At 41.8% G+C, this 25,085-nt stretch overlaps 1 protein-coding gene across 1 annotated transcript; it reads right to left on the reverse strand.

The window, feature by feature from the left end:
- Positions 1–12,795: 12,795 nt before the first annotated feature.
- On the reverse strand, positions 12,796–23,689 carry PIMREG (PICALM interacting mitotic regulator; the record flags this gene model as incomplete). The annotated part of the gene is made up of 5 exons (XM_081314358.1): positions 23,591–23,689; positions 21,127–21,437; positions 20,200–20,498; positions 19,408–19,503; positions 12,796–12,946 (listed from the first exon to the last, which is right to left on the reverse strand). Exons 2-5 carry the CDS (start codon positions 21,406–21,408, stop codon positions 12,796–12,798), a joined length of 828 nt encoding a protein of 275 aa, XP_081170484.1. The 5' UTR covers positions 21,409–21,437; positions 23,591–23,689.
- Between the last annotated feature and the right edge of the window lie 1,396 nt (positions 23,690–25,085).

The raw sequence follows: 25,085 nt of genomic DNA on the forward strand, positions 1-25,085 counted from the left end.
CACGTCCTTAAATCTTTTTGACACATCCTCTAACTTCTTTCCTTTAGATCTAGCAATGCAGAGGCGAACCATCTCAGTCTGACATTGTAATAGGTCCTCTGCCTTCTCTTCTACTACATTACACCACTGATCTATATACTGATATTGATTGGGGTACTTTTCCTCATTTGCTGCTATCATGACCCTGAGGTCATTGATGAGCTGATTTTTGAATGTACCCTCTTGCGGCCACCCAACCCCCATATGTGACCACTGCTTTTCACATAGAAACCTCGGTCTCTCTTTCGTCACCTTAGGATAGGGGACTTTATACTGTGTATGATTAAAATAATCATCAAAACCTTTCAACATGCATTCCAGCAGTGTGTTGGGAACACTGTTTCTCCCCCCCATTCTAAAAACACTGCCACTGACCTACAGTGCCGGATATTCCAACGGTCACTGATAGGAACTGCAATGGCTTAACCTCCCACACAACCTAACACGGACTACTTTAGGATCGATGTCCCAAGTCCAAGAGGGTGATCAGTCCCCCTCTTCTATCTTCAAGTGAGATAGGTACTTTTCCCCTTTAACACATCCTCACCTGAGGCATCTTCACACTCTTCCTCTCCCCGTCCTGGCCAGGATTCGTGTTCAGACCTCCTTTCCTTCCCTTAAGGGATCTTGGACTAGCCGTCAGCACCGTCGGCCCCGCAGAGGTGTTACTGCTTTCTCCTGGAGGTGCTTTCCCTCGTGGCGCCTGGAGAATGATTCAGGAGTGGCCTCTCGTCGGGTCCGAGGGATCAGGCTGCCCTCAGTGAAACATCGCCTCGCTATGGAGTCCCTTCGTGGTTGCCAGGAAACTGTTGTAGAAAGAAGAGACTCACGCAAGCTCTTCAGGAAAGGAAAGGTTTATTGCGCAGGTTCAGAAGGCTTAAACAAAGCAAAGGGTCTGAACCCCGAAGGGCTCATGAACAGACATATTTATACACCTCTAATTCCTAGTTATACATTGTTATACATTGTTCCTTATATGGTTACATCCTGCACATTCTTATCAGACAACAGTTTACAGAAGAAAATTACATGAAGTATGTGTAGTTTCACAGACAGGATATGGCTATCCCAATCAACATCTACCTTAAGGACAAGACTATGTTTGCTTAAACAATGACCTTTGTACACTTCCTCTTTATGTTAAGGCAAGAAGAATGATAAAGTCACTTGATCTTCCCAAATATGATCACACTGCAAAATTTCAAACCCTGCACATAATTTCATAGCACAGTTCAATGCCAGGAAGGGCAGCTCACATTTATTTTTACCTCCTCTGATTTTAGATATTGTCATATTTTAAGACTTCTGGGAGCTGTAATCCCTACTCATTTGGAGGGTACAACTTCATAAACTCTTAATCATGTTCAAAAGAAAAGTTGATTTTTTATTTCCAGTGCAGTTACATATGAGAACAAAATAATTTTGAAACTTGGAAGTATGCACATAGTAATTCACTAGTTCACATTTGTACTAATTAATAATAAGACCAGCTATCCTGATTAAATGATTGAAAGCTCCTATCAAAAATATTCAAAGCAGAGATGTCCATAGGGGAGAGAGGTTGAGGAGAACAGAGCCACAAAAGCAACATCACACCATCACAATTCAAATTCCATGCCTTTTGAATGTACTGTAGATCAGGGGTCCCCAACCCCCAGTCTGTGGACCAGTACCAGGCCGTGGCATGCCAGCAAATGCTCTGCACAAACAAGCAAAGTCCCATTCACAGGATGCAGGCAGCACACAAAACCATGCCCCCTCCAGTCTGCGGAAAAACCACATAACCGGTCCCTGGTGCCCAAAATGTTGGGGACCTCTGCTATAGGTTGAGATTTCAGATGTCCCAAAGAGACAGAACATGCAGCACAAAATATCTGCTGGAACGCATGATTGAATATTGTGTGAACCTGTCATAGGAACATATCATTCCTCCTTAATGATAAATAAGGTATAAGGAAGCATCCTGGCTATTTTTCTAGCTTGGTAAAATCTTCCCCCCTTTCATTCTTTTGTTCATGTAGATAATGAAAGAAAATCAGAGCAATGTGACAATGAGTTAATAGTTGTTTATCTAAAGCAAACATTAGTATTAATATATGCAATAAAGTTATTGAAAAGAAAAGAAGAAAGAAAAGAAAGAAAAACATTAGTATTAATATATACAATAAAGTTATTAACATATCAACATGATAGTGAAACAATGCTTCTTGAAAAAAATAAATATTCTTCCTTTTACATTGGCACAGCTAGCCGGAATTTTTAAAGGTCTTCCAAGAATGAACTTTATACAATGGCCTACTGCTTTGCATACCAATGGTGAATATAGTAGATAAAAAGGTAACGGTAAAGGTTCCCCCGCACATGCGTGCTAGTCGTTTCCAACTCTAGGGGCCAGTGCTCATCTCCATTTCAAAGCCGAAGAGCCAGCGCTTGTCCAAGGATGTCTCCGTGGTCATGTCACCGGCATGACTAGATGCCAAAGGCACACAGAACGCTGTTACCTTCCCACTGGAGTGGTCCCTATTTTTCTACTTGCATTTTTACGTGCTTTCGAACTGCTAGGTTGGCAGAAGCTGGGATGAGTAACAGGTGCTCACTCTGTTACGCAGCACTCGGGATTCGACCCGCCAAACTGCCAACCTTCTGATCAACAAGCTCAGCGTCCTAACCCACTGAGTCACCGCGTCCCCATATATAGTAAATAGAGAACCTCTTTTTGAAAACCCTGTTCTCTCTCTCTCTCTCTCCTTCCCTCCCCCCCTTCTCCTCCCCCCCATATGACACAAAGCTATAATATGATTATCTATGGTTTATGGAATAATCCACCAGCCAGTTAAACCTGGAATACAGTTCATAATTTCTTGGTTTATACAACTCATATTGACATACTATTCCTATCTGGGTAACCAAACTTATGCAGAGTGCACAAAAAAGGTAAGAAACAGCAAGCCAAAGAGATTGTCTATATACTACTTCATTCTTTAAACATCTCTGTGTTTTTCAAGATCTCATCAATTCCATCCAGCCACCACTTTTTCTGACTTCTTTTTTCAGCTCATTCACTCTTCCTTCGTCAAAGGGACATGGTCCCAAGTGCAATTCTCTTATTCAATTATTTCATGCTCTTGCTATTTATTCTTCTTACATTCTAGGTTGCAATCTTTCATATACTTTCCATATACATTTATCACCCCAGATAGCCCATAGATATTGACCTCCAGTAGTTCTGGCTGAAGCTTTTGAATTATCAAAGCTTTTGTATAATGCTTTTTAGTAAACTAGAAAAATGTACCTTAGATTATCATCCTTGTGACATGTGCAGCATTCCTGATTAACATTACAGACAATGCAATAATTCTGCATTCTGAGCACATTTTCACTAGCGTGGTGGTACAAGGCAAGTAAAACCCAGTTTTACCTCTGCTAGGATCTCATACAGATGTAATAGATAGATGTAATACATTCCTGTGGCACACACCACCTGCTATTGTTGATGGAAAATTCTTCATCAGGGTCCAGTCCAACCCAGGAGTAAACAACATGGCGACTGTTTTAGAAACAAGACTGTAGTTTATTGAAGAAGAGAGTCAGGCAGAAAGATGGCTCTGAAAAAAAAACACATGTGGGTAGGGAGTGGGTTTTTATACCTTCTTGGGCTTTTGTTTGGAGTTGTTCCTGTGTCATGAACTTTGACCTGAATAACTTTCTGGTATTCTGACAGTGGTGGGTTAATCCTATTATGTCCTGTTTTAGAGTTTGGGTGGGGTATGTAGATTTTAAGGGTCTTTGTCTTCCTGATCTCTTCAGCTTCTATCTGGAGGGCTCCAACCTTCCTGAATGGATTATTACATCTGCATTTCTAAAAGCTGGTTTCTGCTGAGTTGTCTGGTTGGGGGTGGTGGGGTGGAGAAGATTCTGCCTTTTTAAAAGATCTCCATTACTCTGTCTTTTTAATATTCCCAAAAATATTTCTTTTCTCTGGATTGTTCCCACAACATCCCCCCTTTTGTTGAAGGAAAAGTCTTCATCACTATCAAAATACCAGCAGTGTCCATCTTCCATCCCCAAAAATGGAAACCCTCTATGCTTTATTGTATCTATTTCTCTAGGAATGGAGAAAAGTCCATTCTCAAAGGCTAATGTATCCCCATGGGTACAAAGGCTAATGTATCCCCATGGGAGACTTTCCAGATCATTTGAGCCATTCCTTTGGAAGTTCTGGTCACATTTTGGAATATGGAAGTGATTGTATCTCAGTAGTTTTCAAAATTACTGCACAGCATCCTTCCCAGGGTGTCAAAAACCCTTTTAATCTTCTGTGGTGTGCCCCAGCTGGAGAAAATGAAGCATTTCCTTTTAATCTTCCACTGGGAGAGGGAACATAGAACAATTTCAGCATGTTCTTGCTGGATGAGTAAATAAAGAATAAATACTCAATTGTATTTAGCCTAAGATAGGGTATGAAGCTGTTGGTTGCCCTGTGTAATGACTTTGGGCAGAAGAAAGATAAGGGGATATGCTATGATTTATTTATTTTTTTGAGACTCTTGCTGGCTGTTGAAACCATTGAACAACTTCAGGAGACTGCCTGAATTGAGCATGGGTGTTAGATCCTTGGGACTGTTCTGATCATTCCTGGATAAATATGTCCAGATGCTCCTGGGGCACAGGTGGGGGGTGTTTTATCAATCTCACAGAATCTGGTTGTGGAATTCTGGGGGAGGAAATCCACAAATCTTAAAGTCGCCAAATTTAAAAAACACTGATCTAGCAATAGCTATAGCACTTAGACTTATATACCACTCCATAGTGTTTTACAACACTCTCTGTGTGGTTTACAAATGTCAGCTTATTGCCCCCAACAATCTGGGTCCTCATTTGACCAACCTCAGAAGGACGGAAAGCTGAGTCAATCTTAAATCAGTCAGGATTGAACTCCTGGCTGTGGGCAGAGTTAGCCTACAATACTGCATTCTAACCACTGCGCCACAACGGCTCATGGTCTAAATCATGACATTACTTTTAAAGGCATGTGGGTACATTTTGAATTTGAGGAAGGATACTCATAAGGGGACTTCTGAAGTGAGATTATTGGTCACAGTCACCCATTTGATAGAAGGAAAGTACAGATAGTACAGTACAGATTTACAACCACAGGTAGGACCAGAATTTCCATTGCTAAGAAAGGCAGTTGTTAAGTTGGGCCTGATTTTATGATCTTTTCTGTGATGATTGTTAAATGAATCACATGGTTGTTAAGCAAATCTAGCTCCTCCAATTAAGTTTGCTTGTCAGAAGCCAACTGAAAAGGTCACAAATGGCAATCATATGACTCGGGGAGGCTGCAACTGTTGTAAATACATGCCAGTTGCCAAGTACCCAAATTTTGATCCCAGGACTATGGTGGATGCTGCAATGGTCATAAGTCTGAGGACGAATCGTAAGTCACCTTTTTCAGTGCCATTGTTAACATTAAATTATTGCTAAATGTATGGTTAAGGGACTATCTGGACGTGCTCCTAAATCCTCTTTAATCTCTTCAGAATATTTTTTACAATTTGAGCAACCACTTGGGAGCAGAGGAAAGAGGCATACTTCCAAAAAATTTTTAAAAAATAAGAACACTAGGCAACTTTTTCCTGGTCTTTTAATTTCTGAGAAAATTATCTAGGCTCTAAGTAAGATCCATTATTAGAAATAATATTTTTCAGCAAAATATTCCCACTTACTTGTAATTAAAAACAATCTTCAAAACATAGATAAAATCCGATGGGACATAGAGCTTGGTAGGCCCCAAGGGAGATGCTTTGGGCCTAGCCGTGCCCACAAGTGCCACACTGGCATCCCAGAATTTGCCTTCTGGCTTCTACATAGTTCTATCTTAACCTTTGCATGAAATAACTACATGAAAAATTATTTGTGTCAGAAGCTTCACAATTAAAATAAGGCATATTATACAACATAACATTTAAAATATAAAGTACAAAATCAAAACACGTACTGTACAACTTAAACAGTTCTTGCCCAGAAAATAGCAACATTAATTGTGTTCTGTCACACTGCCATAAGGTCCTCAAGTGATCAGGACATAAGGGGAAGGTATTCATATGTGTTGTTGTCCGCATGTCACAATTGCAAACGGGAGAAGCTACCGGATAGCCCCATTTCTTCAGAGTGTCTCTGGATCTTGTACTCTCACACATATTCAACAATTTCCATACATCCCAGCTTTCGCCAGACTCGGATGCCAGCTCCTCCGAGGTTCCATCTACCACATGAAAGCATTTAGCTATTTCAAGTTTAGTCCAATTGGGATGCTGAAAAGAGCACTCTTGTCTCTTCCATAAAATCCAGGGAAATATTGGAAGTATTTATTTGGGATCTGGCTGCAGTATCAGATTACCTGTGGTCTGACGAGCAGTCTATTAGCTGAGGTTTGTCTGTCAAGATTAGCATTGGTCAGTCTCTCCTGGAAATTGTTTCCTCTTCTGAAGAGTTCAGTCTGGATGCCAATAAGATCCATCTCAGTCATTAGATGTACTGGTTTAAGCTGGTTCCCCAGCGATGGTCTTCCCTAAGTCTTCCCTTGATGGCAACACTTCTGTTGCAGTAACACATATCTTGGTAACCTAAAATTACCATGATATTTTGTATTTGAAGATAGTTGGGAAGTTTGAGTGGCAACTAAAATGCTGAATAGCAATATAGTGAGTGGAACCAATCATCGTCATCATCATAATCATTATCATCTATTAAATTTATATGCTGCCGAACTCTAGTGACTCTGGGCAATAAAAGGAGAATAAAGATGGCAGAGGTCATTACAGGTAGTCCTCATCTTACAACAGCTCATTTAGTGAGTGTTCAAAGTTACAGTGGCACTGTAAAAGTGAGTTATGACCATTTTTCACACTTATGACATGGAAGCATCCCCATGGTCAGGTGATCAGATGCTTGGCAACTAGTTCATATTTATGACCGTTGCTATGTCCCAAGGTCATGTGATCACCTTTTGTGACCTCCTGACAAGCAAAGTCAATAGGGAAGCCAGATTCACTTAACAACCAGGTTGCAAACTTATCAGCTGCAGTGATTCACTTAACAACTGTGCCAAGAAAGTTGTGAAATGGCGCAAAATTCACTTAACAAATGTTTCACTTAGCAACAGAAATTTTGGGGTCAATTGTCGTGTTAAAATAAGGGCTATCTGTATAAAGGCTCTCTCTGTTCCTATATGTTTTAATAGCAGGCCTTCTCATTAATAATAGTACTACTAGTAATATTGTGCCTTCAACAGTCTTTAAATTTTTTTAAGAAGTAAAAAACATCTTAAGAAAAAAAGAATGCACAAAATTATAAAAGAGAAAAATCTGGAAAAAAAGAAACAGAAATGTGCTAAACGTACATTTAACTCTTTGAACTAGACCAGATTGAACACGTTATGAATATTAAAGGTAAAGGTAAAGGTTCCCCCGCACATGCGTAATAGTTGTTTCCAACTCTAGGGGCCGGTGCTCATCTCTGTTTCAAAGCCGAAGAGCCAGCGCTTGTCCGAGGACGTCTCCGTGGTCATGTGGCCGGCATGACTAGATGCCAAAGGCGCACGGAACGCTGTTACCTTCCCACCATAGTGGTCCCTATTTTTCTACTTGCATTTTTACGTGCTTTCGAACTGCTAGGTTTGCAGAAGCTGGGACAAGTAACAGGTGCTCACTGTTATGCGGCACTCTGGATTCGACCCGCCAAACTGCCGACCTTCTGATCAACAAGCTCAGCGTCCTAACCCACTGAGCCACCGTGTCCCTTATGAATATTAAAATGTGTATTATAAGGTTGCAGTAACTAAATCTTGCAACTCTGAATCTACCTTCACCCATCCCTGCCTTTAGTCTACAGAAAAAGGTGAAATCTGACACATATTCTCAAATTTCATTCCTTCTTTGCAGTTCTTTCTCTTGTTCCTGAAGGTTATTTCCATAACCCAATATACTGATAACTTGAAGACATCATTCATTGGAGTCATACATGGTTGGTCTATATTGATCAGTCCTGCAAAATGGTGAATAGTTGGAGCCACATGTTTGTGTTTCTAATGCTGAACAATATGTCTTTTATGATATATGTGTTTATTTTCTCTATCCAAAAGTCGACTCTCATGGCATCCTGATAGCTCCCTCCCCTTTCCTTCTCCCTTTTCAAGTAAGTCTTGACTCCTGGTAACTGCCTAGACTAGTCCCTGCAGTTTTTTTGGCAACACTTTCAGCTGTGGCTTGCTATTTCCTTCTGCCTAAGACGAGTGTACTCCAGGATTACAGAGAACTGGTTTCCTGGTTTCTAGCCTCTTGCCTTTATCCACAATACCCAGATGGCTCTGTAGTAAGAGTAGTAGTAGGTCCCACAAGTCTAAAATAGCCTCCTCAGAGAAGTTGCCTAGCACTATCTACAATCTTTTCAGCGATAGGCAAATATCTTTTAGGTGAACTAAGTGGTGATGCTTATCTGGTTTTGGCTGACCTCATAAAGCTAAGCAAAGCCCAACTTGATTTGTAGTACTTCACTCAACCATAACTAAGAAAAAGAGGCTAAGTGGGGAGAGAGGAACTCCCCAAAGGTAAACCACATCCATTTTATGGCCAAGAAAACTACAGCCATGTCTTAGGCATCAGGCTTCATTTTCCTTTCAATATGTTTGCACAGTATTCTCCTATACAGTACTTGATTTTTTTATTTTAATCTTAGTGCTGTAATAAAGCCCAACAAACTATTCAGTTTCCACTGCTTCAGTTTGTTTCAATTGTTCTGATTTCAATTGTTTGAAGTGTATTTTAAGCTGTTTTATTCTAGCTATACTTCTTGTTAACAAGTGGTATAGCATGAATGGTATATTTCAAACAAAAATAAGATTAGAACAAATTTTAAACATTCGTGTATTTATAAGTGATGCTTGACTAGGGTCCGCAATATTGTCTGTGATGCTATACGTCCTCTCCGTGACCAGTTTTCTGTTACCTTCTGAGAAGAGGCTTTGTGCTATCCGAAGCAGAACAGCCAGATTCTCTAATAGCTTTGTACGATATAGTATCAACCTTGTTAATTCTCAAGACTTTTTTTCCACATTTATTCAAAATGAATGTGATGAATATATATATGTGTATGTATATATGTAGCATATGTAAATTTGTGTGTGTGTGTGTGTGTGTGTGTGTGTGTGTGTGTGTGTGTGTAAATTTTTTGGCTTGCTAACAAAGAATAAAGGGAGACCGATATGATCATTTCAAACTTATTTGTTTTCATCAGTCAGCCATACCCTTCTGAGATTCGAACCTGGGCCGACTTTTAACCTGGGTTAAAACAACTGCTTAAGACGCAGTCGGCCCAGGTTCAAATCTCAGAAGGGTATGGCTGACTGATGAGAACAAATAAGTTTGAAATGATCATATCAGTCTCCCTTTATTCTTTGTTAGCAAGCCAAAAAATTTACACAAATATGAGCTGCCACTGCTGTGGCTACTGCCTGTAGATGGCCTTGGGCTAGGCTGAAACAGGAAATAAGATTTGTCCCGTGTCTGGGACTAAGCAAGTGTATTTTGAATGCTTAAAAAACATTATATACATATATATATACTGTAGAGAGAGAGAATCAGAATTTCATTTTTTTAAATGTGTCACAGAAAAGTGACAATAGGTTATCTTATTTATATTATATACATATACATGTGCGTGCATATATATGTATATGTGGGTGTGAATCTTATATATAATATATATGTAATATATATGAAATGATCCTAGCTATTTTTTCCATTGCATAACCTGGATCACCTTACATAAGCAGGGGACTTCAAAAGAAAAGGTTAGATTTTCTTCACTATATAAACCTATTTCTTTTCTAATAATAAAGATGAGGTCCTGAGAGAACATAACATTCTGATGGGACATGAATCATCAGGATGCATCAGGAAATGGGTCACGGTGTACTTAATTTATAAAACTTGACTTGCCAGTAATTAATCATGTAAAAAAAGATATTCAACTGAAAAATAGGAAAATACAGTTTAGTGGCAAACATGTAGCTCTTAGCTTAATTCTCAAAGCAGTTAATCAGGGGACCCAGTCAAGAATTAAAACAGCAGGCTCAAATAAGTGCCCATGTAAATAAAATACAGCTTTGATCATGCAATCAAGGCCACCAACTTGACTTTTTTGATATGTATACAAACACACACGCACATACCATAATCAGTTCAATCCTTCAGTATCCTACTAGGAAAAAAAAACAATTCATTCTGGTGCAGTCTACCATTGATATCAGCTGTGCCTACAGTGCATGATAATCTCCTGAGAAAATGCAGCCCTCCAAGGAGAAAATAAAAACAAATTTCTGTACATCTGGCCTAGCTCAGTTCAGATGAAACTTTGGACACTGTTAACTGGACAGTGAGAGAGGATACAATTGGTTCAATAAGTCTTTGCATTTACTGCAGCATTTATTTTTTTGACAAACAATGCAAAACCACAGGAGACTGATCTGAAATGGTATAGGGTTTCCTGCTTGAATGGGGGGGGATGGGTTGGATTAGAAGACCTCCAAAGTCCATTCCAGCACTATTCTGATTGATTGAACTCTTATACCCCGTTCCTTGACAGAAGTCACTTTACCAGAATTTGGTGGATGTGTAAAAAAGCTAGAAAATTCTGGAATCAAAAATATACAAGGTAATTCTTGATCTACAACCACTTGTTAAGGGACCATTCAAAGTTACAACACCACTGAAAAAAGCAACTTACAAGTGATTCTTACACTTAATAGACCATCACAGCATCCCTGCAGTCCCGTGACCAGCATTTGGGTGCTTGGCAACTAGCACGTATTTACAATGGTTGCAGCATCCCTGATGATGTGATTGCCATTTGTGACATTCCCAGCTGGCTTCTGATGAGCAAAGTCAACAGGGGAAGACAGATTTGCTTAACGACCACACAATTTACTAAACTACAGTGATTCGCTTAACAACCGTGGCAAAATTCATAAAATCAAGCTCATCTCACTTAACTGCTTTGCTTAGTAACAGAAATTCTGGTCCCAATTTTAGTGGTAAGTCGGGAACTACCTATGCACTGATTCAGAGCATTTTAAATATACAATTAAAAAACGGTGTTTTACTTTTGGGATTGGTGTACAAACAGGTGGAAGCAAGTTATGGAACTTTGTTTTTGTATATGATAACTACAACGAGATTATGGAAAGATTTGGCAATATGCACAATAGAGGAACTGTTAGTGAAGACAGAACTTGCTGAGATAGCCAAATTGACTAACTTTTGCTGCTGATTTGAAACCTCTTATAAACTTTTTGTGAGGTAAAAAATGAACTTGTGATTTCTAGTTTTGATGATTAGACAGAAAAGCATATAGAAAAAGTTGCGTTGTAAGCATAGAGAAATTTATTACTGAACTTGTAAATGCTGTAAAGCACACTGGAAGCCCCGTCTTTGTAACTTTTTTTTCTTTTTTAACTTTCCTTGAACTTTTAGCTTTCTTTGATTTCTGTTTTTATACTTTGTTTGTGTTGGTTTTTAACCTTCCTTTAAAAAAAAACCTGCAATAAGGAAAAATTACAATTTATTGCTGCCAAGGAGTGATTTATGTCTATCTGCAAAGAATAACTTCAGGAGAGGGATTTTCCTCAGCTACTACTGGGGAGAAAGGAACAAAACGAACTTCCTTCTTTGTAACTTCCTTCCAGATATTAAAAAGGGCCATCATATAATTCTCTATTCTTGGCTTGGTGTCCTGATGTTCCTCCTAAACAGTAGTCAACCCTAATTTATATCTTTTCCTCTGATGGCTTCTTAAAATCTGCTGCCCACAGCTGGCCACAGAAATTGTGTAGTCCTCAACCATTTCTTTAGTGACACTGAAAAAAGTGACTCCTGACCATTTTTCACATGACGATTGAAGCACACGCCCCCATGGTCATGTGACCAAAATTCATATGCTTGGCAACTGGCATGAATTTATGAAGATTGCAGTGTCCTGGGGTCATTTGATCCCCTTTTGCAACCTCTGACAAGCAAAGTTCAATAGGGAAGCCTGCTTCATTTAACAACCATGTTACTAATAATAACGGCAGTGATTCACTTACCGGTAATAACTGTAGCAAGAAAGATCATAAAATGGGACAAAACATGTCTTGCTTAGCAATGGAAATTTTGGGCTTGTTTGTAGTCAAGGACTACCTGTATGGAGTTGATCTTGAATCTGGAGGTTTCAGAACAATATATCCAGTGCCCAAAGATATTACAGTATATTATCAATAATCTTCTAGACATCTTTTTTAAGAAACTGAATGTTAGTGTTTTATTTTAATTAAATCAAACATTCTGAGAAAGTTGAATTCCATACTACATGTTGTACTTTTTCTTTCTTTCAGAGTACACAGTTCCCAACAACTCATTAAACACAGCATAATGAGAATAAGATGCTGAAAGAAGGTATGGATTAAAGAGTAAAGTTGTTAAGATTCTGTAACAATGAAAAAAAAAGTCCAGAATGCAACCTCATTTTGGCTTAAGGTTATAAATAGAGTTAATTTCAGTATAGAAACTTGAATACATAGTCTATAAGAAGGACCCTTGAGGTCTCTTATGTTAGCAGTTTACAACACAAGCTTATTTGGAGTAGATTCAATATGGATTTTAAAAGCTTATTAAAACACATACAAAAGACCATCCTTCAAATGTTTCCAGATTAATACTATTTGAAGTGATTATCAGCCCAGCTGCTGCAGGTCCATTGCACTCTCCTTGCCTGCCTCCGAAAACAGTGAGCCAGGCTTCCAGACTGCAATTGCATCGTCCGAATATTCCGTGCCATGATTTCATAATAGTTTAGGATTGCCTGATCTCTGCAGACAAGAAGAAACAACTGTTATCACCAAGGAATGTTGCTCAAGAGAGTATCACAGGACATACATTGCCTTTCTTTCCTCAGAAAAACCCCACGGCAGACAAGTCACTGGCTCACTCTTTCCCGTGTGTGGCTGCCGGTCACCCCCAAGGTCACCGGAAGCCCCGATCAGCTGGAGCTGCATGTGTCAATCCCAGGGCCTCAGCAGAGCCCCAGCAACATTGCAGCTCCAGCTGATTTCTCTGCCTGAAGATTGCTCGTGGCTGCTGATCATCCCCAAGGCCACTGGAAGCCCTGATCAGCTGGAGCCACACGTGCCAATCCCGGGGCCCCAGCAACAAACACCACAGTTCCAGCTGACTCTCCCACAGGCCTCTCTGGCGCTGCTTCAGCTAACATACACACTACATACTCAATCACCTCCTACTAGTAGTCTGCTTCCAGACCAGATCTAAACACATTACGGGCCAGATCGGGCCTTGAGTTTGACATGTCTGGCCTGGAGGAAACATTTGTAAAAAGGCATTAGAAAAGCAAATTTATAAGGATAATGCTCTAGAATACCATTTTTGAACAAGGCAACTTTAAGATATGTGGACTTCAACTCCCAGAATTCCCCTGCCAGCATGTTGCTTGCCAAGTTTGAAAACACTGCTCTAGAATTATTATGATCCAAATTCTAATATTTCTAGAAATTTGAGTTTGATCTCATCCGTAAATTGATTCTATTGAACAATGAAATACAGACATGTCTCATCCTTTCTGTAAAAATAACCGAATGATAAGAGGGTAAAACTCAAGACATTTTATGTGACATGGTCCCATCCTACCTCTCCCCTCCATCCAGTGGTTTAGCTGCTATACAATCATAGTATGTGTTCAGCTTGAGATAATAAATAACAACAAATGTTGAGAGCCTCTTGTGTGAAGAATGTTCACGCATTCTGTGTTTGGGCAAATATCTAAGTGCACTCAAGTTATTAACTCAGTAATCCATTAAAATTGCATAGAGATTTTATCAGTGCAAATTACCAGGAAATCCAGAAATGGCATGAACCAAGATCTATTTATTGAATTGAACTAGTTATATATTTCTGGTCGCAGTTTTTAGCATCAAATACCAAACTCTATCTTATACTTTGTAAGGTCAACCATATTATTTACTTTACATTAATTCTATTCTGAGTAGACATAACATTTAGAGAAACAACATACAGAAAAAAGTGTTACATTGAGAGGTAGCGTAGAACTACCATTGAGATCATGCTCTTTGTTTTGAGTTAGTCAAGTCACTGTGGAGTTAGTAGATAAAATCAGGGGTGTCAGAAAAAAATAACTGCTGAAATCCAGTTTTCAAGGTGCACTCTAACAGTCAACCTAACTGAAGGTTCTTCCAATACTCAGTTCACCCATAATGTTAATCTTTTAGCTGTATATTGTGCAAAACCAGCAGTGACAGCTTAGTTAACAAACCTGGTGTTAACATTATCAGGGCATCCATAAAATCTCTAAAAGGTGTCTAAGAATTCCAAAATTAAGTATTTCAAAGTATACATATTTTAAACATGCACTGAAATTTCATAAGACACTAGGAAAGAATTCTAGAATTTCTCCATAGTTTAATAATATTCTTGCAAATAACACCACGGATCTTCCTATAGCAAGATCAAACCAAATATGATTTAACATGATGCAAAATCATAACCTAAAAAGGTATTCTCCAATCTGGTGTTCCCAAGAGGCAATTTCCAGCTGTGCTTATTAGAGAATTATGTAAGTAAAATCCAGATACAGTATCTAGCACACGGGTCGGCAACCCGCGGCTCCGGAGCCGCATGCGGCTCTTTAAGCCGTCTCATGCGGCTCCCAGGCCTCCTCTGCCATTCTGCAAAAAAGTCCCATTGAGAGAATGGGGCGGCGGAGGTTTGGAGAGCTGATGCCTTTTGGGGCCAAAAGAAATGCAAACGAAGGCAGCAGCTCTCCAAACGGGGCAACAGCGGCTTGGAGAACTGCGCACGCAGCTCTCCAAACCTCCTCCGCCCCGTTTCCAAGGCTGCCGGCTTCGTCCATGTTTGAGGAAGCCAGCAGATCTCCAAACGGCCGGCGGCAGTTTGGAGAGTTGCGCGCACAGCTCTCCAAACCTCCTCCTCCCCGCTTGCAGGGCTGCTGGCTTCCTCAAACATGGACAAAGCCGGCAGATCTCCAAACGGGCGGAGGAGCTCCAAACCTCCGGCGCCCCATTTGGAGAGCTGCTCCCTTCCGTGTTTCTTTCAAATGCGGACGAAGGCAGCAGCTCTCCAAACGGGGCGCCGGAGGTTTGGAGACCTGCGCAGGTCTCCAAACCTCCGGCGCCCCGTTTGGAGAGCTGCTGCCTTCTTCCGCGTTTCTTTCAAATGCGGATGAAGGCAGCAACTCTCCAAACGGGGCGCCAGAGGTTTGGAGACCTGCACAGGTCTCCAAACCTCCGGCGCCCCGTTTGGAGAGCTGCTGCCTTCTTCCGCGTTTCTTTCAAATGCGGATGAAGGCAGCAACTCTCCAAACGGGGCGCCAGAGGTTTGGAGACCTGCGCAGGTCTCTAAACCTCCGGTGCCCCGTTTGGAGAGCTGCTGCCTTCTTCCGCGTTTCTTTCAAATGCGGACAAAGGCAGCAACTCTCCAAACGGGGCGCTGGAGGTTCGGAGAGCTGCGCAGCTCTCCAAACCGCCACCATCCCATTTGCAGAGCTTCCGCCTTCGTCCATGTTTGACGGTGGCAGATCTCCAAACGAGCGGCGGCGGTTTGGAGAGCTGCACGCGCAGCTCTCCAAACCTCAACCGTCCTGTTTGCAGAGTTTCCGCCTTCGTCAAACATGATCTCCAAACCGGCGGCAGCGGTTTGGAGGCCCTGGGGGGAGGGGCAGGGTGCTCTGGCGGTGCCCGGCGCCGCAACCCAGCGCCCGTCGCCAGTGAGACTCGCCGCCGCTGCCGCGCAGGTGCCTCCCAAGGCTGCAAGCTTCGCACGGGAAGCCCGGCGTCTGGGGAAGCGGCAGCAAAAGGGCCACCTCCCTTTCCCCCCACCTGGCTTCAGTTGGGTGTTTTGTGCTCTCGAAGTTGGCGATGACTTTTCGGGCTAGCTAGCAGAAGAGAAGCCGGGCCCTTCCTCCTCGGGAGCCATGAGCAGGTGTGGGAAGTGGTGCAAGCGCGGCCTCGTGAAATTTGCCCGTACCCTCTTCAAACTCGTCATGGGCAGGCTTAGCAAATGTAAAGGCGAGGAGTAAAGGTGACGTGGGAATGGCAGGCGGCAGAGGGAGGGAGGGAGGGAGGGAGGGAAAGGAGCGAGAAGACCAGCCGACGCCATTCGCCAATCGTTGGGTTTAGGGAGCGGAAGGGTTCCCGGTTCCCTTCGGAGAGGGCATTTGCTGCGCTTGTGGCGTTTTGCAGGCCGAGAAAGGTGTGCTAACTGTTTGTTGGGTCACTTCTGGGCGATCACGGGGGCCCTGGACGATGTGGGGTTTTGCAGCAAAGCCTGGTAGGAAAAGGCTTCATCGGGACACGCTTTCCTGCTTAGGGGGCCTCCGAAGCTACGAATCATCCTTTCCAGTTTGCAGCAGTAGTGGCAGCAGCTGGAAGGCGGCGTGAAAACCGGTCCACGAACCTCTTGTTTCCTAGGGGGAAGAGTTGGAGCCTGTTGTTTTGTGCATGCGTGCGCATGCGTGCACATGCGCACCCTTCTTTGCGGCTCCCAGTTTTTTCTTTTCTGAGGGAACCAGTTCCGAGTGGCTCTTTCACTGTTTCGGGTTGCCGGCCCTTGATCTAGCAGCACCAGGTTGGGGTTGACTGCCCTGTAAACATCATTAATGGCTGGGAAGCTTGTCCAAATTTCAAGAAAGCCCATTATTCATAGGGGAAAAGTTAAGACGGTCAAGGGATGGGAGATGGGCAAGACTTTTATTTCCCTCTCTTTGCCCAAGACGCTAGAAAATGCCAACAGTTAGAAGTAGAACATCTGGGAAAAGAGACCAAGAGTCTGCCACATTTCACAATTTGGAGGGCAATACAGTGGTGGGCAAAGAACTCAACCAACATCCCTAAATTAGTTAAGACCCTATGTTGTTTTTCAACACAATTGAAGGGAATCTGGTCACATTTTGTTTCTACTGTAGTTGTATTATCACATATAACAAGAGATAAGACAACTTTTGCATGCATATTAACCTGTTAAAGAGCTGGGTTGTTCCATGCAGGCAATCTCTGTGTGTGTTAATGAATTCCAAGTACATCAGACAAAAAAATGAGACAAGTTTTACCTTGATGGTTTTTATCTTCAGTTACAAATCAGAGCAACTCTCATATCACTAGTAGATGGGAAGAACATTAGGAATAAAGGGTTTATAAACTGAAATGATAATGACATTCAAACTACTTCAAAGGGACCATCGAGATGACAGTTAGGTCCCTGTTAGCAAGTAGCAGTCCTTAAAAACACAAGACTGGGTGACACCGACTCACATTCTTTCCGTTAAATACATTTCGAACAAGATTCACTCCTCCAACCATACCTCTCTTATACAGGTAATCCTCGACTTACAACTGATTTAAAACCATTCATTCATTTTGTGACCATTTAAAGTTACAATAGACCTGAAAACAGTGACTTATAACCAGTCCTCCCACTTACGACAATTGCAGCATCTCTATGGTCGCGTGATCAAAATTCTGGCACTTCACAGCCAGCATGGACTTCTAACAGTTACAACATCCTGGAATCATGTGGTCGCCATTTGCAATTTTCCCAGCCAGCTTCAAATAAGCAAAGTCAATGGGGGAAGCCAGATTTGCTTAATGACCATATGATTCACTTAACCGTAGTGATTCACTTAATAGCCATGGCAAACAAAGTCATAACATCGGGTGTAACACCCACCATTCTTAACAATGAAAATTCTGGTCTCAATTGTTGTCATAAGTCGAGGACTACCTGTACACTTTTTACACTGCAGACTCAGCAATTGGAATACAAATAGTTCATGAAAGAGGCAGATTTGGTCTGGAAATTGCCAGTTGCTGATGAGTGTTTCATAGGACCAAAGACAAATTTTGGATTGATCTGCAGACCTCAAAAATAAGCTAACTTACCAAATGCATCCAAAATCTGGGACCTATGAGTCCTATGGAATTGAAATTTGGCACACAACAGTCATCAATGTGAAAAATGGTCATGTCACTTTTTTCAATGTCACTGTAACTTTGAACGGTCATTAAACAAATGGTTCTAAGTTGAGGACTACCTGTATGTTAGGGCTTATACTACAGTTTTCATCTCTTTCCCATTTCAAGGTGGTAAGAAACAGGAATGTGTGACTTTTCAGCAAGTTTGATTGCCTCGATTTCATTTCATTTCATTTATTGGATTGGATTTCTATACCGCCCTTCTCCCTAGGGACTCAGGGCGGTTCACAGGGCATATATAAATAGGTATACAAAAATTAAAAGAGAATTAAACCATGCCCAATTAAAATACAGCAATAGTAAAATAATAAAACCAATTAGAAAACCCATATTCCCCTTCAGGCCAGACCAGCTAACTCGAACAAGTGGGTCTTCAACCCGCGACGGAAGGATCGGAGGTCCGATGCCATCCGGAGCTCAACCGGCAGTTGGTTCCATAGTGCCGGGGCACCCACAGAGAAGGCCCTCCCCCTGGGGGCCACCGGTCGACATTCCCTGACTGGAGGCACCCTGAGGAGGCCCTCTCTGTGGGCACGCACAGGGCGGAGGGGAGTTGACGCCGGCAGCAGGTGGTCCTCGAGGTATCTCGGACCCATGCCATGTAAGGACTTAAAGATCATAACCAAGACCTTGAACCTCACCCGGAAGACAACTGGCAACCAATGCAGCTCGCGGAGCAAAGGTGTAACATGGGAGTACTGGGAAACTCCCAAGACAACTCTCGCGGCCGCATTCTGTACCAGTTGGAGCCTCCGAGTGGTCTTCAAGGGAAGCCCCATGTAGAGAGCATTACAGTAGTCTAGGCGAGAGGTCACGAGCGCATGAGTGACCGTACACAGGGCATCCCGGTCCAGATAGGGCCGCAACTGGCGCACCAGGCGAACCTGGGCGAAAGCCCCCCTAGTCACGGCTACTATATGGTCTTCCAGGGTAAGTCGTGAATCTAGGAGGACTCCCAAGTTGTGAGCCCTATCCACGGGGGGTATCCCTATCCACGATTTCCAAGGCTGCATTATAAGAGACGCCTGCAAAGTCAGAACAAGGATGTTGGTAACCTGTCCAAAGCTTTCATTTGTCCCCTAGAGTCCTTTGTGTTTGGGAATGGACACCAAAGTTTCCTGCTCTTTTGAGGTGGCACAACAAAGACTCTATGCTCTTATCCACACAAAGTTATCTGAAGTCCAACAATTGGCTGATTGCAGGCACCATTATGGACAGAGGGATGAGAATGGTAAAACCATTTTGGAACTCACCTCTCCTCTTGAACAATGATGTCGTTGAAAGCATGAGAGAGGCGCTTCAGTTGGCGAATGCCTGTTGAGACCAGTTCCAAGTCACAATCCAGCTTCCTGCCAAGACAAAGAGAGGCCGGCAAAAGTGAAGAATGAATTGGGCCATCAATGGATGGCACTTTTCTTTGTCTCCAGTTCGTTCCTCCTCTTTTCAGAACAGGATAATAATGCCAAACATATCCTCACGATTAATTGGTGGACCATATTACCATAAAATACAGGCATAGACATTGGATTTCAGGAGGGATTCAGCTTTTTTTTTTAAAAAAAGGATAAAGCTGTTTTTTTTTTACATTTTAAAACTGGGTTTCAAACTGGAATATTCTTTTGCATATTCTTGTCAGCTGTCTTGAGTGCCTGAGGGTGGGAAAAGGGACTATAAGCAAAGGAGAAAATACATTTCCGCAGGCAAGATGAGCCTTTGTGGTTAAATGGAACTAAAATAGCATATTTTGGAATATCTACATTGAGAAGCCAGAGTAGCAGAAATGTGTTGACTCTCGACCTGGGATTTGCTAATAGCAAATTGGGAGGACACTCTTTTCTTATCATTAGGCAACTAGCTTAGCAAAAATCACACAAGGTGACAGCATCTAGCTAACCTTGTCTGAGCTCAGAAAAGTTTAATCAAGGATAGACCTAGTTAATGCTAATCTCAAGTTAAGACTGCCCTGGAGAATCAAGAAACATCTCAGGAGGAGAAAGTGGCAAGTCACTCACGTTACCTCTTAGCTTAGCAAATGTCCTACTTACCTTCTCACAGCAAGAGAAACTGGAGAACCATATGGGCTTCTCAAGGCTGCAGCCCTCATGGATCTCCGGAGAGGCAGGAGGTTTTTCTTACGCTGACAGGACCCAGACTTCTTGCTGGATGGGGATACAATCCTTGTGCTGGATGTTGGTGTTGAGATGGAAGCCAGTTTCTTGTTTTGACAAGGGGTCCGAGGAGAGAGATTTGGAGGTTTTGTGGAACTTCTGCTCTTGCCTCTGGGGTCCTTGGCCAAAGAAGCTGCCAGAGCACGAGAGGGAGCTTGGCAGCTTCTTTGCATTTTCTGAAACACAAAAGCAGTTTTTACTGACACTAGGAGATGATGGGGATATTCGCCAGATTGCAACTAACAGCTTGATGAAATCTGAAAAAGTTTTCAAAAATGTGCAAAATGTATCCACGGATCATAAAAACCATTCTCCTTTCTATTATCATTATAATCACTTTTAATTATATTTTATCAAAATCATTTAGGTCAGATGGGCAGTGTATAAGCTTTATAAATAAATAAAATTATAATCATTCTAGGCACACTCATTGGGGAGGAAGTCTGAGGTTTACTCCCCAGAACAGGCCTTCAGTTGCATGATTATGGATGCCATCTTGACTTTTTTGGACTCGCTCTCTGTGATTATTCTTGGCCTGGAGGAATGGATTACCAAGAGTATCTGTACCAGCTGCGACTTTTAATTCAAAGTTTAATGCCTTCCCATTCAAAGTTCCCTGTCAGTTGTACCTCTATTTTGGTTTTGGTTTTTAAAAATTTCCCATCAAAAGATTCCTTGATGAGCAAAAACATGTTAAGTTAATAATATCTGAGAATTTCAAAACAAAGTTCAACCAACTTTCTAGACCATAGATGCATATCTGCTCAATTCTTTAGTTTCTCATGAATCACACTCTGTCTGTACCTGTGACATGGTTCCAAATACATTTTTGGCCGTTCTTGTAAGCATCTGGAGGTTTGAGCTTTTCTCCTTAGCCTCCAGGCTCTCCCAAGTTGGATTCTCATCAAAATTCATTTTGACTTCTTTTAAAGGCATTCTCTTCCGGAGGGACATCCGTACACTATTCATGTTCAGAGAAGACTTTTTCCTGAATCGATCTGGCATGGGACTCTCCTCAAAGTCAGACAGGATCTGATGGCTCCGCCAGCTGATGCTTGATCCCATAGTTTGGAACACAGATGCCATCTTCCCCCAGGGCTGGATTCTTCAAAAACCTTAAAAGAAAAAAAAATGCCCACTGAAATTTCTAGTCCACAAGTTCACAACATGGGGGAGAAGAATACTTCTTGTTGCTAGTGTCATTAACGTTATTTGATAGATGCTGGGCAATCCCCTACAAAGAACTGTCTACCTTTCTGGATAGTAGGGACATTTAACTTCTCAGAGATATGCCTGCAAAAGGGTTGTCTTAAAGAGTGGTCAGTCAGTAGTCAATCCTTAATTAGAAAGAAATTGAGATTGCTTTCCGCTATCCTCTTTATCCACTATCCTCCAATGTATTCCCTCAACATCTCGACAACCACCCAAGATTTATTTTTCCTAAATATTCTCTAGGGCTCATTAAATATTTTACTCCATCTTTTGTGTGTGTGTGTGTATGTGTGTGTGTGTGTGTGTGAGAGAGAGAGAGAGAGAGAGAAAGAGAGAGAGAGAGAGAGAGAGAGAGAGAGAGAGAGAGTGAGAGAGAGAGAGAGAGAGATATCTCAAGGAAATAATATTCCTTCCCAATTTTTCCCCAGAACAACCCTGTGAGATGGCTTGGCCCAAAGTTACCCAGTAGCTTTCGAGCCTAAGGGAGGCCTGCAACTCACAGGTTCCTGGTTTCTAGCCCAGCACCTTCACCAAACTGGCTCTTGATGGAGATTCTTAGAAATAAACTTAATGCTCAAGGTTCTGATTGGTTTTGCAGCAGGCTAGGATCCTACTTCTGATTTTTTTTAATTAAAGGACATTTAAATAAAGAAACGCAGCACCTTAAAGTATGTGAAGGGCTACCACTTGGAAAATTCAACCTCTGTTGACTAGAGGGACAATAATCAGCACTGATTTGTGCAAAACATTGAGATAAATATCATTAAGACAAGCAGCAGTTTTTCAGACATGCCAGTTCTAAATTCTTTAGTTTGAAAAGATGCTGACTTTATGATCCGAGGTTTGTCCAAAGTTCAATATAATAATAATTTATTGTTTTCTTGCAGACATGTCATCTGCAAAAAAATAAAAAACAAAACTCAGCACTAATGACTCCAAAGGTTTACTCCCCAGAACAGGGCTTCAGTTGCATGTTACAACTGAGCTACAAATATTCTTTCCTATTAACAACAGTTATTTATCAACTAGAGTATATCTGGTCAAGGTTAACCACCCACCACCACCCAGTATAGAATTTGTGGCAAATCTGCTATTTGTCTTAAGGTATTTACTGACTGATTCAAGATTCCAGAAAAGGATATTTGATTGTGGTTTCCTCCCTTTAAATGCCAAACTGAAGAAGTTGCCATGAGTCAGTAAAAGGGTGTGTGTAAAAAAAGCTCATGATGTTGATGGTGAGAAATGCAAAGCAGGAGATATAATGCACCAATCCCTTGGGGCCTTAATCAATACATTGCATAAATAAATCCGATAAAATTATTATGGACTTGAGAACCAGCAGGAAGTTGTGATTAAGTGCTAGAATAGTAACAGGGAGACTTCAGCTTCTAGTTTTTCCTTAGTCACAGAAACCAGCTGAGAAACCAACTCTCTCTAGGCCTAAATCAGCATCGGGTGGGCTCTGGGACTAATAAACACACACAGACCTTTACCCCGTCCTGGCATTATGTGTTGGGAGCTTCACTGTGAAGCACTAGGCTAGCACAATGCAAAAGCAAACATCTCTGCAGAGATAAACATTAAGAAAAACATCATCAGGGACTTGGCCAATCACTTGTTCTTCAGTCACTAAATTGTGTCTGACTCTTTGTGGCCCCATGGACCATAGCACGCCAGCCCCCCCCCCCACTTTCTCCAGGAGTTTATCCCCATTCATGTTCATTGCACTGATGACACTATCTAACCATCTCATCCTCTGCTGTCCCCTTCTCCTTTTGCTTTGCTTTTCCCAGCATCAGGGTCTTTTCCAGCGAGTCCCCTCTTCTCATTAGGTGGCCAAAGTATTTGAGCTTCAGCTTCAGTATCTGCCCTTCCAAAGAACAGTTAGGGCTGATTTCCTTTAAGATTGGCTGATTTGATCTCTTTGCAGCCCAAGGGATTCTCCAAGAGTCTTTTTCCAACACCACAAATCAATCTAATCGCTACTACAATTATAATGGAGCTAACAGGACGGGGAAAGGCCAATCTCGCCTTTCTTCCCTTCACTCCAACTCACCTGCACCGCTTGTTATTTAGCTAGGCCACCCCGGCCTTCGGCCAGCTTTCTTTTCTTGCAAGATTTCAAATGAGGCGCCGGGTCTTTCGCGCCCACCGGATTGGCTGGCGTCTAGCGCTCCTCCTTCTCTTCCTCCTCCCCTTCCCCGATTGCACGGAAAAAGAGCGGAAGGAAGAAGTAAGTGAATGTCGTTGGGAAGTTTGCTCCGCGCCGGCTTATACCACCGATCTCCATCTGTGTTGCTTTTCAAACGCTTGCTTGTGCGCCCAAAGGAGCAGCAGGCTTTATCGGAGAGTAGCAGAAATTAGGCAGGATATAAGTTTAAACGATCTTAAAGTTGGCCTTTGTTATTTTACAGACACGTGTATTGCTGCTGCCTGATTCAACAGACTCTAAACAGCTTACTTAGATCGTTGCTATGAAATAATAATTGGTTATATTTAAAAAGCCAAATCAAGTCTGTTTTCCATTAAAACCCCTTCTCATCAAGTTTTGTAAGAAAGTAAGGCGTTTCCCCCTGGATTTCTAAAGGAAAGCAGAATGGGACCTCTATGATAGTCTGCGAGTCCCAACCAGTGGGTGGTGTGGGCAGATTAAATGTGTTCAGGAGATCAAATGTGTTCAGAAGTAGCTTGATATGAGGGACTTTGTATAAAATGGAAATTCAGAAAACGACAGAAGCTCAGGCTGTGCAAAGTCTTCAGGTGTCATATAGGGCCCAGGATCCAACAATAGCTTCCCAAAGTTGTGTTGATGTCACTTTGCTAAGCTATCTGATCCCAGGCAATCACAACGCTTGGATTGTGCCCTAAGAAATGGTGGATAGAACCAAGACAGTAAGACATTAATTTCATTGATTTGATATGCAAGTTGGCTAGGGAATTCTGGTAACAAGTCCACAGATCTTAAAGTTGCTCACATTAAGAAACACTATTGTATTAAGTGAGTACTGTGCTGTTCTTGTTTTGAGCTTTTTTTCCTTACTGGGTATGATATGTAGCAGGCTCTAAGGCAATAAAGGCCACCTAATGAGGCATCTCTAAGAGGCAGCTGTCTTTTTATTGAAAAGCAGGCCAATGAGACTTCAGCAATGTTCAATATAGAACAGGAAGTTCACAGAGAGTTTCTTGTTATGGGAATATTAAAAGACGTAATATGGAAGTATAGCACCAACCCACTCTAGTTTGACTTTGGTAAAGAAATGTTATTGCAAAGTTATTATGATGTTGTAAACTACCCAGTCACTTATATGAGATGAGAAATGCAGAAATTTAATAAATGCAATTTCAAAAATTTATGTCTTCTAATTACCAAGATCCTGGACTATACCTTACATTCTCATTCAGTATGATAATAGCTAGAGTAGGAATTAGATAGGCACAAAGTTGGATGTTACATTGTGATTAATATATTATGTGTGTGTCAAAGAATGAGGTGGCTGGATGGAGTCACTGAAGCAGTAGGCGTGAGCCTAAATGGACTCCAAAAGATGGTA

This window comes from Vipera berus (assembly GCF_964194415.1).
Source record: "Vipera berus genome assembly, chromosome: 1".
In the NCBI taxonomy this organism is placed as follows: Eukaryota; Metazoa; Chordata; class Lepidosauria; order Squamata; family Viperidae; genus Vipera; species Vipera berus.